The sequence below is a fragment of the Rhinolophus sinicus genome, linkage group LG05 (genome assembly GCF_036562045.2).
Source record: "Rhinolophus sinicus isolate RSC01 linkage group LG05, ASM3656204v1, whole genome shotgun sequence".
Lineage (NCBI taxonomy): Eukaryota > Metazoa > Chordata > Mammalia > Chiroptera > Rhinolophidae > Rhinolophus > Rhinolophus sinicus.
The window spans coordinates 15,616,274-15,632,281 of record NC_133755.1 but is presented as its reverse complement, the minus strand read 5'-3'; the positions used below and the strand labels follow the sequence as shown (position 1 = coordinate 15,632,281).

Below are 16,008 nucleotides of genomic sequence, written 5' to 3'. Positions count from 1 at the left end.
ATTTAAATAACAAGGAAATTAAGCACACAAAATTCAGGATAGTGGTTATCTCTTCTGGAGACATGGAGTTAAAGTCAGGGAACACAAGTAGATTCAAAGCATTTAGCAATGATCTAGTTCTTAAGTTGCGTGGTAGGTTCATGGGTGACTTTTATTATTACACTATACCTTACAAATACACTATATTTTTATATGTTTCAGATGTTATATAATAACTAATATTTTCTGTAATTTTATCAAGTTGTGTGAAACAAGGTATACTATATTTTAAGTAAACCTTTTTAAATTTTTTACATTTTAACCTCGCTAAAATTGAGATGTGTGTTACCATCAGTGGTGTGTTAACACTTTGTCATGGTTTAATGGCAATGTTCTTTACTTTCTTAGTGTTGCATAAAATAATGATGTGTCTTATAATTGATGGCATCTTAGATTCTATGAAATGTGGTATTCAAACATATTTGAGATTAATGTAAAGTCACGCTTCTCATTCTTTGAAAAATGAACTTGTTTGGAATTTACATTTTGCATTAAAGAAGTTTCTTTTTTCATATTAACAAAAGTGGACTAAAATGACATGTACAAAAATGTTCATGGCAACTTCATTCAACACATTTTAAAAGGAAACAGGCTAAATGTCCATCAACAGGAGAATGGATAAATAAATAGTGGTGTATTTCTATAACAGAATATTGAACAGCAATAAAAACGAATGAACTGCTGACACTTGCAACAACATGGATGCATTTCACAGATACTGTATTGAATGAAGCCTGGCACAAAAGATCCATCCTATTTAACCCATGTATATGAAGCTGGAGAACAGGAAGCCTCATTGGTGGTGATAAAAATCAGAGGAGTGTAGTTACTCTGTTGGGATGGGGCTGTGTGCAGACCTGGGGTTCTGGAAACATGCTGTCTCTTGACAGAGGTGTTGGTTGCATGTGTGCATCCCTGTGTAAAAACTCATCAAGCAGTACACTTTAGATTAGTACACTTTACGTAAGTACTCCAAACATATAGTATAAACAAAGGTGGGTTTGTGTTGGAATATGAAGGAAATGGTCCTCTCATGTTACTTTATTTGTATATGCCACATTATCTGAAGGTTGCGTATTGTGTTGTTTTTAGAGAATGTCGTTATTCTTAGACCTACAAGAGTAAAGCTTTATATCCATAGTTAAGGGGAGGATTGATTTTCTTTGAAAAGAGAAGTTATCTGGTGTCCTGAAACTGAGCCTGAGCCCCAGGTGTGTGAGGATGGGGCTCACCTACTTACATGTTATATTTTGTTTAATGAATGTTGGCGGTCTTTTTCCTTTTGTTCTTCCTCTCTTCTTTCCCCTAAATCTCAGTTATGATTTATTTAGATTAATTCATTGACTCGCATATTTCCTGCACTTAGTCACATATCTTCCAGGCACTCGGAGGCACTGGAATGCAAAGAGGAGGAAGACATAGCCCATATCTTTGAAGAGCCATAGAAATAAGTCACATAATCACAGAATTTGATTAGTGGTTTGAAAGTGTTATGATTAATATAGATGAGAAAGTGAGTAACTCTGAGGCTATAAGACAGTTTCACAGAAGAGATACATTTGGCTAGATCTTAGAGGGTAGACTACCGGGTAGAAAATGAATGGCCTGGCATTATAGACACAGGAAATAGGACGTCCAAAGGATTGGCAGACCAGCATTGTCCATATTCAAGTGAGCTTTTCTTAGTGAAGTACTCCGCTGGCTCTCTGCAGCCCTTTGTATTATTCAGACTTTGCCTACACATATTTAAGCCTTCCATCAGGATGCTTTTAACCATTCACCTGCCTCCCCTTCTTCCTCCTGTTTGTTCTGTTTCCTAATGCTAAGGGATCTCTTCTGTTATCTTTGTCCAAGAGCTGAGACATTAGTTATTGACCGTTTTTTTAGGTTTGAAATAACCTTCCATTTCTTTCTATTGGAAGAATCCTCCTTTTAACACAAAAACGTCCTCAAAGCTCACTTCCATCTGACACCTACTGAGGAGTAATTAGTTGGGTGAGGCTCTGAGCTTTTTCCAGTGTTTCCTTATGTGATTCCTATTAAATGGCTAAACAAAAAGAATAAAAAAGATTATAAAGTTACGTAAACATTTAATTGCATGTTATGATACGTGGCATATTTGTACTTGTTTCATAAAGTGTGTGCAGCTTTAACTATCCAGACCTCTGTTCAAAGCTCAGTGAAACATTGGGTTTTGCAGCATATGTGCTGCGTTTGTTGGGGGAGCAGTTGCTGGAGGAGAGTTGGCAGACGTCCTGCTTTCTTCTGTGTGGAGCTGTTAGGATTAACCTTGCCTCTGGATGAACCCAGAGTAGGGTCTGGCTCTTCTGGTCTCAGGCCTCGCTCACCTTCGAGTGGGCGATGCAGCAGCTGCCCTACTGACTAGAGACTTTCCCTAGAGAAGCCACGTGATTTCATCTGTGGTCAGAAAGTCAGTCTGGCTCCTCATCAGGAGAGAATGTTCCTCTGAAGCAGACAGGGATTTTCTGTTCTGGAATATACTCACTGAAGATCAGGAAGCCTGTTACAGAAACATATTTTTGTTTTCTCACTGAGGAAGAGGAAAGTTGAACGGTTTACTATACATAGAAAGCAGTCAATGAATGTTAGCTATTATTACTATCAGATGCTATCATGTAAGTCCCCATTGCCCCTTAGATAGAGGAGAACTTTCAGTTACAACTTCATTCATCACTTTAGCAAATATTTATTAAGCATCTATGTACTGACCATGGAGGATACATTAGTGAGTAAAGCGGTCAAAGTTTTTGTCTTTAGAAGTTAGCATACTAAGGGAAAACGTTCCATTATAAACTGTGATGTGAGATATGAAGGAAGCAAGCAGGATGTGTATTGGATGTAGGGTGGACAGAGAAGGCCTTTCTGAGAAGGTGACATTAAACTGCAACTTAAGGGGTGAGAAGGACGCAGACGTGCAATTAGGTAGAATTGTAGGACTTGATGTTGGATGTGGGTGGACAGGAGAGGGACAGATCGAAGGTCACTTTTTTATTTCTGGCTTGAGCCACTGGATGGACAGTGATGCCATTGATAAAGAAGGGAAGACTGAGGGTAGTGGTTTGGGTGAAGATTAGGAAGAGGATTGTAGATGGGGATTGAGAGAGTCGTTTTATACTTTGGTTTGAGATGCTTGTGAAATACATAAGTAGATTTTTCAGTTGCATATAGAAATCTAAACTTAGAGGAGAGATTTGGGCTGGGGATGTACATTTGGGAATCATTAGCCTCGAGATGCTATTTCAAGTCGTACAAATGGATATGAACTCACAGAAAAGAGTGCCCAGGACAGATCCTTGGGGAATGCCCACATTTACAAGTCATGTAGAAGAGGGAGAGTAGAGGCAAAGGAATGATTAGAGAGATAAGAGAACATCTGAAAATGCTAAGGAACTGTGCTTTGAGTTTTACTGGGTGTACAAGGAAGCCCCAGAACTTGGCCTCTAATACCTGCTGTGCCAGTGGCTTGGCCCTTCCCGTTAGTCAGTTGTGTACTATTTTCTTCTGAAAGGAAAGGGGAAGCATTTGGCTCCACTAATTCTAGATTTTAAACTCCTTGGGGGCAGGGAATGGGTTTGTTTTGATTACTACTGAAGGCTCAGTGCCTGGCACATGGTAGAAACTGATGTTAAAATTAAAAGTTCAGGATAGCAGCAGTGTTGTTTTCAGGTATAATTATTATATTTAGGTTTGCATAACTTTAAAGAAGCTAAAGAATTTTCTTTTTTTTTATGGTTTTCCCACTCTACCAGGTTTTCAAGCTAGAAATGCCCTTCTTCAGTCAAATCTTTCTCAAACTCAGCTAGCTACTATTTGGTGAGTTTGTCCATTAATTATGATTTTTAACTGTACATCCTTTATTATAAGAAGAATATTGTTTCTGTAAAAGTTTGTGACTCAAAGATGATCTGTAAAAGCAGCCAATTGAAAGTTAATATGTGTACAACTTTGAAAGCAAATAAAATTGTGCAAAATGTTATTCTTGAGAATTTGGCATTTAATTATTTTATAAATAAAACTAATTTGCTTTTATACAATGCCTCCTATGAAGAATTGGAGAATATCTCATTTTTAATGCAGAACTAAATGTGATTTCATAAGTGAATTAACCATGGAACAAGACAAGCCACCTTTTCAGATGGAGTATTTTACTTTCTATTTCAAAGTTTCTTCTCTCTTTTTTGTGATATGAGATTAAACGTGAAAATTAGCTCACTTTTCTGTATCTGTTTACATTTCAATAAAATATGTTATCCTAGCTGTTTTACTGTCATTATTCTTGCTATAAAAATAAAATATTGAACTCTTGTGAAAATATTTTGCTCCCAATAGACTTTCTTTCTAAGTTGTGAATTTTCACATTTTCTTTAGGACTCTGGCTGACATTGATGGTGATGGACAGCTGAAAGCTGAAGAGTTTATCCTTGCTATGCACCTCACTGACATGGCCAAAGCTGGGCAGCCATTGCCCCTGACTTTGCCTCCTGAGCTGGTCCCTCCATCTTTTAGGTGAGCGCCTCTGGAGGTGGAGAGGGGTGGTGTGGATCACTTGGCAGACATGATTATTACTTTGGGATTTCCTCCAGTTTAGTGGAGAGTTAAACATTTGCACTGCCATTCACTTTTGGTATTTAATGAATTACACGAGGAAGAAGTAGATACAGAAGTAGGTATGTTTTCACTGTTTCAGATAAGGAAACTTGTGACTTAAGTGATTAAGTGTAAACTTACCCAAGAAGAGAGATGACTGAAACATGATTTGAATCCAGGTCTCTCTGGCTTGACAAGCCATATGTTGCTGTACATTGTAACTACAAACCATACTGGGTTTTAAGTATCTTTAATAGTATATTCTAAATATTAAATTGCTTTAGTCATTAGCAGTCTATATAGTCTTGTCGAAAAATTTCCAGACTGCATTATGCGAAATTTGTTTGTTTGCTTTTCTTAGAGGAGGAAAGCAAATTGATTCCATTAATGGAACTCTACCTTCATATCAGAAAATGCAAGAAGAGGAACCTCAGAAAAAATTACCAGGTAATATTGAGTGTCTAAGTTTATAGTGATTCTCTTAAATGTTACCTTGAAATATAAATGAATATTTAAAAATTTTACATTCCTAATATGTTATATGCTATACGAGAAATTATTAATATTTGGTGAAGGGGATGGATTTTTACTTCAATAAAATTAAGATTGTCAAAATTAAGAGAGTATGTAGAAAGAAGTGACAGTGTGTATGTGTTTGGTAAGAGTGTGTATATTAGATATCCTAATTAAAGTGTTTTTCCCACTTTAAGAAAAATTGCTAAGGCAAGTTTTGTGATGAAATCTTTAGCTTTAAAGTTTAGATATTGGTTGAAACAGTGCATGCGTAGATAGTTTAAAATGTCAAAAAGTTAATGACATATGCGTATATCAAATAAAATAAATATAGAACCACCCTGCTCTGGTTGTCCTTGAAGACAATGCGGAGAAAAATGTTGAAAAATATTTTTATTGGCAGGAATAGTAAATTATTTCTCTCTTGGGTGGATTCAAACTCAGAAATTTGTTTTCTAAAATTGACTATTCTTTATTTACATGAGTTAAAATTATCCTGAGGAGACGTATCCAAAGAGGAATAGCACTCAAAGGGTCACAAGGCACGAGTTATGTTGAAGCTGGATTGCAGGCTCTGTGGGCTCTTAGTTAATGTGTGAGAATGCTGACAATACACCTTCTGTAGTTACTTTTGAGGACAAGCGGAAAGCCAATTACGAGCGAGGGAACATGGAACTGGAGAAGCGACGCCAGGTCCTGATGGAGCAGCAGCAGCGGGAGGCAGAACGTAAAGCCCAGAAAGAAAAGGAAGAGTGGGAACGAAAACAGAGAGAATTACAAGAGCAAGAATGGAAGAAACAACTTGAATTAGAAAAACGCTTGGAGAAGCAGAGGGAATTGGAGAGACAACGGGAAGAAGAAAGGAGAAAAGAGATAGAAAGACGAGAGGTTGTTTTTAAGTTGTTTTATTTCTTTTTTTTTTTTTTTTTTTTTTTTTTTTTTTTTTTTTAAAGATTTTATTGGGGAAGGGGAACAGGACTTTATTGGGGAACAATGGTCAAATTGTTGTCCTTTCAATCTTAGTTGTGGAGGGTTCTGTTCAGCTTCAAGTTGTTGTTCTTTCAGTCTTAGTTGTGGAGGGCGCAGCTCAGCTCCAGGTCCAGTTGCCGTTGTTAGTTGCAGGGGGCACAGCCCACCATCCCTTGCGGGAGTCGAGGAATCGAACTGGCAACCTTGTGGTTGAGAGGACACGCTCCAACCAACTGAGCCATCTGGGAGCTCAGCGGCAGCTCAGCTCAAGGTGCCGTGTTCAATTTTTTTAGTTGCAGGGGGCGCTGCCCACCATCCCTTGCGGGACTCGAGAAATTGAACTGGCAACCTTGTAGTTGAGAGCCCGTGCTCCAACCAACAACTGAGCCATCCGGGAGGCAGCTCAGCTCAAGGTGCCGTGTTCAATCTTAGTTGCAGGGGGCAGAGCCCACCATCCCTTGCGGGACTCGAGGAATCGAACTGGCAACCTTGTGGTTGAGAGCCCACTGGCCCATGTGGGAATCGAACCGGCAGCCTTCGGAGTTAGGAGCACGGAGCTCTAACCGCCTGAGCCACCGGGCCGGCCCAAGTTGTTTTATTTCTTAAAGTCATTCCATTTATAATAAGTGGCTACATTTCATTTGATAAAAAATTGTTTTTGTCGTGCCTTTTCCTCTGCATCATTCATTCATACTTATTTTGTACAGATCTGAAACTTACTTATGAGGGGTTTTCAGGGCCGATAAATATTAGAGAAAGCATGTCTGCAGATGACATCTCAACCAGGGGAAGGTTGGTTGCCAAGCTGAGTTGAGTGAGGATCTAAGGTTAATGAGCCAGAGGAAGGAGTCAACTTGATCAGGTCATTTAACAAAAGTGAGCTTAGGATCCAGAGTAAGAGACCAAGGAATTGGGGAGGCAGAAAGTTGTGGTGGGGGTCAAAGGTCTAGAGAGGAATCGAGGCTGGGCTTGCACAGGTCATCAGGATAAATAGTGTTGTGTGGGGTCCCTAGGAGGACTAGCTGTGTTTTAAAGGGCTGGGCATAGAGCACAGTAAATTATAGTGGCCCTGAAATAATATGAATAGAAGTTGTTTTCTTCCCTGGTACCAGAATATGTTCTTTTAACATTTATATTCATGAAATCATCCTTTCCTTTTGTTTATTAAGAAAAAAGTAACTGCAACAAGAAGAGGGTCCTGTGACTCAAATCAGAAAGTCTGGTGCATGAAGTCACTTTTGTGGAAATGATGTGCTGTTTTAGGCCCCTTGATAGAACTAGATTTGCCCAGTTAGTCTTAGGCACTCACACCCACTAAGTGCTAGATGCTGTCTCACTTTTATCTTTGTCCTCCCATCAGTTTTTGAATGATGCAAAATCGTACATTTAAAAGTTAACTTTAATTCATTATTTTCAGGCAGCAAAACAGGAACTTGAAAGACAGCGTCGTTTAGAGTGGGAGAGAATTCGTAGACAGGAGCTTCTCAATCAAAGGAATAGAGAACAAGAAGAAATTGTCCGGTTAAACTCTAAGAAGAAGAGTCTTCATCTCGAGTTGGAAGCACTGGTACAGCTCAAGTTTAAGTGAAATTTATCTGAATGATGCTGGAGTTACCTGTTGATAAATGTCATTGTTTTTAAAATCTACCTCATGAGTACTTTATGTTTTAATGTAGCCAAACAGTTAAATTTTCATATGTGCCTTTTAACTGGACAGTATAGTTGACTAAAAAAGGATAGTGACTTAATATACTGAGAATTACGTGTGGTCTCCGTTCAGATGCTGATAAACCATGTACTCTTGGGCAAGACATTTCCCTTCTCTGTGCCTTATTTGCCCACATAAGTTGTGCTAGTTCAGCAATTTTCAGTTTTCACACTGGTCTCTGGAACATCGCCTCCAGAGGGATAAGCAGAAGGTGGGAGAGGGGACGTCATGGTGGCAGACAGTGCTCTTCTCTCCCCAGTTCTTCCCACACTTCCCATCAGAGAAGCTCCACATTTATCTGCTTTATGTTTACTGACTTTTTACCTAAGATTTGCTTGGAAAAAAAGGTTTCTACTGCTAAGGAGAAAAAATTATTTGAAACTGCTGACCTAAATGATCTCTTACGATTCCTTCCAGTTCTGAGGACTATGGTTATTAGCTAATATCTGCCACTATACTTATTATTAGTTTTTGCACCTCAAATGTCAGAGGGTCAGGTTGTTAAAATACTTTGTTTGACGTGCAAGGTGAGAAGATCTAAACGGCCTGGGTAAGGCATACTATTCTACTGTGACCCAGAATCCCATAAGTCTGATCTGATAGTGTAGTAAGGTTTTGCAAAAATGAGTGTGTAGCCAGGTGGTAGAGCCAAATTTAGATCTTATTTAATTGTATTGTAACATTTTATTTGGTTGATGATTTGAATTACATTTTTAAAATTATCACAATATTTTTCATCAGAAAGGTAACTGTTGTATATTTTCAAATGGATGTGAAAGCATACACAATTATTAATCATGCCGTGGTAATATGAAACAGGCCTAAACACCTTTAGCTTCTTTGTGTAACTAATTGGATATCTGTCTGAACCATCATCTTGACTATATATTTTTCCTTAAAAATAAAATGGGAGACCTTAAGATTGATTGTCTTTCCCCCAAGAACTGGGGTAATACATCAATCAAGCTCTAGCATAGATTATTGTGCCGAGTCTGAAAAGGTCCAGAGCCTGCACTTACACATACGGAAGATAATAACGTGAGCTCTAGGCTAGACATAGCATATTCCTTTTAGCGTGTATTTCTCAAATACGAAATTTTGATTATCAGTGATTTATAACCAGGTGTCTCATTTCTCCTCACCCTACTGTATTAGTTTGCTAAGGCTGCCATAACAAAATACCATAGAGCAGGTGGCTTAAACAACACAAATTTATTTTCTCACAGTTCTGGAGGCTGTAAGTCCAAGATCAAGTTGTTTGTAGGTTTGGTTTTTTTTTGAGGCCTCTCTCCTTCGATGGCTGCCTTCTTGCTGTGTCATTATATGGTCTTTCCTCTGCCCATGTATCTCTGGTGTCTCTTTTGTGTCCAAATTTTCTCTTCTTATAAGGACACCAGTCAGATTGGATTAAGGCCCATCAATATGACCTCATTTAACCCTTAATTACCTCTTTAAAGGCCCTTTCTCCAAATACAGTCACATTCTGAGGTACTGGGGGTTAGGACATAACATGAATTTTGGGGGGGACACAATTTGGCCCATAATACTTTACCCTTCTTAGCCTCCACTGACAGTCCCTGCTCTCTGTTTTTTCTCTTTTTCCCTACTTCTAAGAAGAAGGGGAAAGGAATATTGTTACAGGAAAAGAGAATTATGGCCAAAAGGCCATCCTAGACATTGTTTGATTAGAGGAAATTAGATGGCAATATTGAGGGTAAAAATAGAAGCTCAGAAAAGGTAATGCTAAATGCCACATGCAAAATTTATTCCTCCTCATTGTTCTTTGAGATTGTCTCTATTTTGATGTTGTAAATTATTACCTCAGTGCTGAACTCAGAAAAAAATTCAGTGTGTTATATTTGTGCTTTTTCATCTTAACATGTGGGGTCTTGTGCCCTGAGAATGATACATTTCCTGCTAACAACTCTCTTGAGTCAAAAGATATAACTCTCAAACAAAACATACTCCACTTGGTTTTAGACTCAGACTGAGTATAAAGTCTGAGACATTTATCTCAGACTGAGTATAAATGACCTTTAAAAATTTAAATAAAAATTTTATTTTCCTGGTAAGAATATTCTCTATTAGCATTTTATGTTACCATATATTTATACGTTCTTCCTATAGAATGGCAAACATCAGCAGATATCAGGCAGACTTCAAGATGTCCGACTCAGAAAGCAAACTCAAAAGACTGAGCTGGAAGTTCTGGATAAGCAGTGTGACCTGGAAATCATGGAAATCAGGCAGCTCCAACAAGAACTTCAGGTAAGCCCTTTGCCGCTAAATTGTCCTTAAACATGAGCAGTTATTAATAATTCTTTCTAATAAAATGGTTTTGGGTTTTGGAGCCACGAACCCCTCTGTAAATATAGATATAAATATATACAATCTTGTATGTAGTATTAGAAAGCTCATAGACCCACTAAAATTCTGCAAGACGTCTGGTTAAGTTCTGCTTAATATTTATACGTTAATGGTCATTTATGATTTTAAGTTTTTAGTAAATAAATACACATATACATATGCACGTGTGTGCACACACACACACCTAAACTAGATTATTGCTACTACTTTTAAGAAATTTTTCCTATCATTACTTTTTTAAGAATTGTGGTGAGAATGTCGAATATGTCCCCTCAGGGACCTGGTAATTCTGTTCTTTATTTGTGCCTTAGGATCTAGTTCAGTCACTATAGTTTGCAGAATAAGGACTCTGGAAGCGTTCTGTACATCTAGAGTCCTCATACCAAATTTCTCCTTCTGTATGGATTCATAATTAATCAGTTTTTTCACTTTGTCACAGTTGATATAGGCTAAGGCCAAATATTATTTCCTGTCTGATTTAAATCTGCTTCCCTAGTTATCCCTGAGTTTTCAGTCCCCCTTAGATATACACGTATTCATTCTGGAGTGTTGTGGCCCGCTTACACAGACCATTTAGCACAGATATCAAAGGCGCCTCTTAGCCTGGGCCCGTTGTCATCCATCAGTCTGCTGAAAGTTGTAAGGTGTCCAGGTATAGCCATTAACAAAGACTTCATTCACCACCTTTTAATTTCAGCCATAACTGGATTTATGTGTACTTCCGTTCTAATTTATTCATAAGTTGTAAGTAGTTTACCACTACATATTATTCCTATATTGTTTCAAGAGTGATTAAATCATGTTTTGAAGTTTTCAAAAAATTCGCAGACAACATTACACCGTTTTAATCAGCACTATTTTTTTTTTATAAGGAATATCAAAATAAGCTTATCTATTTGGTACCTGAGAAGCAATTACTAAATGAAAGAATTAAAAACATGCAGCTCGGTAACACACCTGGTAAGTCTCTAAGGTTTGTTTTGTCATTTTATTCTTTTCTGAATGACTGTATCAGTTATATTCTGTTACTTGTTAAAATAGCATTATTCTGTTATAAATAGCATGCATTGGCTATAGTTAAAAATTTCAAATTAATGTGAAAACTATCACAGATATTAGAGTATTTTAATAGTAAAAAGTATATAAAAATAAAATAGGTAATAATTATGGTATGTCTTCCTATCTTGGTAAGATTTTTATTCATGTATTTCAAATATCAATCAAATAAAATGTTAGACTACAATTAAACAAGATCTAGGTTTGGCTCTAACACAAAGCTGTATGTGCATTTGGGTAAAATTCTGCACTAATTGTAAAGAACTGTTTGGGAGAAGACTTTACCATGAGACCAAACCTGTGGGATATAGGGTGACAGTGTGCAGTAGTGATGGGCCTAAGCACAACCACACCTTTTATATTAACTAGCTCTGTGATTCGTATAAAGAATTTTACCAGCTTGGCTGTCTGACACCTGTGGAACAAAATATTCTAAGATAATTTTTAGAATGTAACATTTTTCTTGATTTTCCAACCAAAAAACTGAAAAAACAAAAAAAATCTGTACATTGGATAGCATTGCCAATAACAATGTAGCAGAAAAGTTTATTTAAAGAAAACTCAATCTTCAAATGTTGTGTTAGAACTAGCTAAAGTATCCTAAATGTTGAGTATCTGTCAGTCTTTCCATTCCAGGGCTCTTTATTACACTTTTGGCTATTCAGAAGGTCCAGTTAATAGCATCCCTCTTTTTTGCCTACATTCTGAACAAATTGAGAAATAAGGCAAAGGAGCAAGACATATGAGAGACCAAACTGTCACCTTATGTTGATAAAGCTGGTACCAGACAACGTGGCTTATCTGTGAGCGGTTCAGCTGCATGTGTAAAACATTGAGTGCATGAGCAGTAGAATGCAGGTTTCCTCTGGGCAGTTCAATCTCAAGAAAGCAAGGGATGGCAAGTGCCTACACTATGTATGCCAGGTCATTATCTTGAGTTCACCACCTAGTGAACGGAGTGGAAAGAAGCTTGCAATATTGTGCTAGTAAAGGGCCCTTGACTACAGGAAAGAAATACCAGGCACAGAGACATTCACTCTTGTGAACTACTCTTATTATGTCTCCCAATTCCACCGCTATGGTCTGTTCATGTCTCTTCCCAGACAGTTTTCCTTGTACATGATTCTTTCCTTGGCTGGTCAGAGTATATCAGCTCCACCTCACCCCTCCACAGGCATTCCAGGGGCAGGACAAGCCAGCCCTCCTGTTCTGTGCAGTGGCAGGAAGTATATCATCATCCTCGGCATTGTTAGTATTTGGATTATGAATACTATATGGAATGTAGAATACCTCTTACCGGGGATGTGGTAGAGCTACTCTTTCTCTGTGGAATGTGATCCAATGCAACTGTTATTTATCTATCTGTCATCTATCTGTCTGTCTGTCTGTCCGTCCATCCATCCATCCATCCATCCATCCATCCATCCATCCTATAGTCCAGTTCAAAATAGGAAACTTTTGTTCAGAATTTGTAAAGTGCACTTTATCCCTTAGCTTCCTCTCTCCATTACAGTTACCGTTTAAGATTATCAGCCATGTGCCAGGCACCATGCTAGGTAGTTTTCATGCAAGGCTCATAATACCAGCATGGGTCAGGGAGCTGTGTCCGACATAGCTAAACTGAGACAACAATGGCTTGAACTGGAATGTGTGGTGGGGGGGGGGGAGTGGAAAAAGGGGAAAAAAGAAGAATTAGGAGCTTTTACAAATCAGAAGTTCAGACAACCCAATAAGAAAAAAAAATGGGCAAAGAATGATATGAGGCAATTCAAGATGATAGCCAATAGACATATAAATGGATGTTATTTGATTTCAATAGTTATCAAGAAAATGCAAATTAAAATAAGATTTTTTTTTTTTGCCAGTTAGCAACATTGAAAAACAATTGATAATATTCAGCTTTGCTGAGCATATGCAGAAGCAGGTGCTTTGGTGTCATTATATATTGGTACAGCTCTTTGGAAGGGCAGTTTGGCAGTTTCTGTCAGAATTTAAAGTGTTCAGATCTTTTTACGTGGCCGTTCTTTCACTTCCTACCCTTATAAAATGCTTTCATATGTGCACCAAAATGTATGTACAAGGATATTTATTGCAGAATTTGTATGTAATAGTAGAAAATTAGAGACAACCTGAATGCCAGTCAAAAAGGGAATAGGTACATAAATTATGGAATAACCGTAATGTAGATTGCCATGGAGCGGTTTTAAAGAATGAACTAGATTTATGTGAACTTGATTGATAAGATGTGTTAATAAATTTAAAACAAGTTACTAAGCAATGTAGACAGTGTGATCACATTAAAACCCCATGGAAATGTAGATTATACATGTATCTAAAAATAAATGCCCATGAGGGGAATAAGCTGAGGGTTGAGATGAAGGGGACTTTTTCACCTTTTACTCTATATGCTTCATTTTATTTAAATTTTATACTAGATTTATGTAATTTTAAGTACAGTAAAGTTTTAAATATGTATTTAGGTAATAAGATGCTATTTTAATTGATTGTAGATGATGCAGATTACATTACATCTAGTTTCTCCATCCCTGCCTGAATATATAAGAAAAGATATTATAAAAGAAGCTCTCGTTCTTACCTCCTGAAATAACATTACTAAATAACCCAGTATTAGTTTTTGAATACTTGCTGTGACTATTCTTGAAAGCACTAAGAATAAATAGAAAGTTACTTGAACAGTACCTGCTATTAATTATTTACTGTGGGCCGAACTCTGTACTAATGGCTTTATATCCATCACCTCGTAATGCCCACTGTATAGAGGGAGAGCCTGAGGACTGGTGAAACACCTTCCCCAAGTGGAGTGTCACTTCATGTCCTGGTACTTTAGAGTACAGAACAATGCTTACTACATTTCCATATGAGTACCTTCCCAGAATAGGATCTGAAAAGGGGAAATGACCGCTGAGTTTTTTCTTTCTAGCTGACCCACAAGATGCATGTACATGCTTTGTCTTTCGCTAGTTACACCAATTTGACCAGACAGTAATTGTCAATTACTGGTAATGACATTTCTACCAAATGTAAACTGCCTAATGTTTGTATTTCAGATTTAGGGATGGGTTTACTTCATAAAAAATCACTGGAAAAAGAAGAATTATGCCAAAGACTTAAAGAACAGTTAGATGCTCTTGAAAAAGAAACTGCATCTAAGCTATCAGAAATGGATTCATTTAACAATCAACTAAAGGTATTTATCTTGTATTACATTCATTTTTAGTTACCTGTCTTCTACCTTCCTTATTTTGGTTTAATAGAATGAATAACTGAAGCTGTTATTTTTATATGCAGTACATTTTCATAATTTATTTTATATGTTAAGCTATACCAGAATAGCAAGATTGTTTTTAATGTTCTCTGTAGATATAAACATTGTGTCATGTAACTAAATATATCATTGACCATAGTTTCCAGTTTTTGATGACTCTTTGTTGGCATTTATACATTTTAAGAATAATTGCCTTTGTCAGTATTAAAGAGCTGATCTCAGCTAGCATGATCTTAGGTAAGGAAAATTTAAAGTAGTCCTTGTCATAGAGGCTTTTTCAACACACTTTAATTTATTTAATCATTGTTCAATAATGAAATAATCAGTGAAATCTAAAGAATAATCTAGCACTATAAACTTTGCATAAAAAGTACGTTCATGATTCATTATTTGCTGCGGTGGCAGAGCAGATGTCCAAAATACACACCATATATATATATATATATATATATATATATATATATATATATATATATATACTGCATACTTATCATTCTGTGACGTATTAGTTGTATACTGAAGCCATACCTATAAAAGAAGATGTTAAAGCTAAAAATCAAACTAATGTTACATCATTCAAATTTGGGAGTTGTCTCAATTATTCCTTTTATAACTGAGCATAAAGTATTACATAGCCTTTCAGGCAGCTCTCTCTTCATGTGATTTTTATCTTGCTGACATTTAGAATAACATTATACCAACTATAGAATAAACAATATGATAAAAGAGATCATGGTGGCTTCAGTTAAGGAGGGAAAATTTGAGGTGCGTAATGTTAATAATATATTTCATACAAGCATATATTCTGTAGGAAGAAAATTTAAAGAAAACCAAATAATTTGTCATTGATGGACCGACAAGCCAGCCAAGTTATCTTCCCTACATTATTTTTTTTTAAATCTGTACACAGTTTAATTGGCTTTTTATCTGCCTTATCTTACAGTGTGGGAATATGGATGACTCTCTTCTTCAGTGCCTTTTGTCTCTGCTAAGCTGTCTCAACAACCTCTTCCTCTTACTTAAGGTTATTTTCTAATATCTAGCTCCTTTTCTTTGAGTTACTTTACTGTTTTCTTTTTTAAAAAAACAACTATTCTTTGCATTTCCCTGAGTATCTTTGTTTGAAATAACATATACAATATAGACCTTTTTTCTTTCTGCTTGCTTGAATATCCCTCTGCTCTCTAACTGCCTGGTTGAGTCTAATGCCAGAAATCAGTAGGGTTGCCCAGAGTAACCCTTCTCATGAGGAGCCCAGGACACTCAGAACTATTACCTGGTTCCCTTAGAGCATCCCTGTGAGTTGGGTTAACAGATGGGATGCTTACTGAGTCCATTAAAAGGAAAGCTAAGGAAATATGAGATTAAATCACTTATTCATGTCACTAAAAGTCATTATTTAAAATAAAACTTTTACTTTCTGAAATCCAGGGCAAGGTTATGACATATATATACCAGGCTG

General features: G+C 36.9%; 1 protein-coding gene across 1 annotated transcript in view; it reads left to right on the top strand.

Annotated features, from left to right (window-relative positions):
• Positions 1-16,008, top strand: part of ITSN2 (intersectin 2) — a 120,940-nt gene that overhangs the window by 42,398 nt on the left and 62,534 nt on the right. The window contains 9 exon segments of the mRNA XM_074331759.1: positions 3,810-3,873; positions 4,429-4,566; positions 5,009-5,094; positions 5,786-6,048; positions 7,547-7,696; positions 9,965-10,105; positions 11,077-11,164; positions 14,329-14,468; positions 15,490-15,570. Of these exon segments, the coding sequence (XP_074187860.1) occupies positions 3,810-3,873; positions 4,429-4,566; positions 5,009-5,094; positions 5,786-6,048; positions 7,547-7,696; positions 9,965-10,105; positions 11,077-11,164; positions 14,329-14,468; positions 15,490-15,570 (1,151 nt within the window).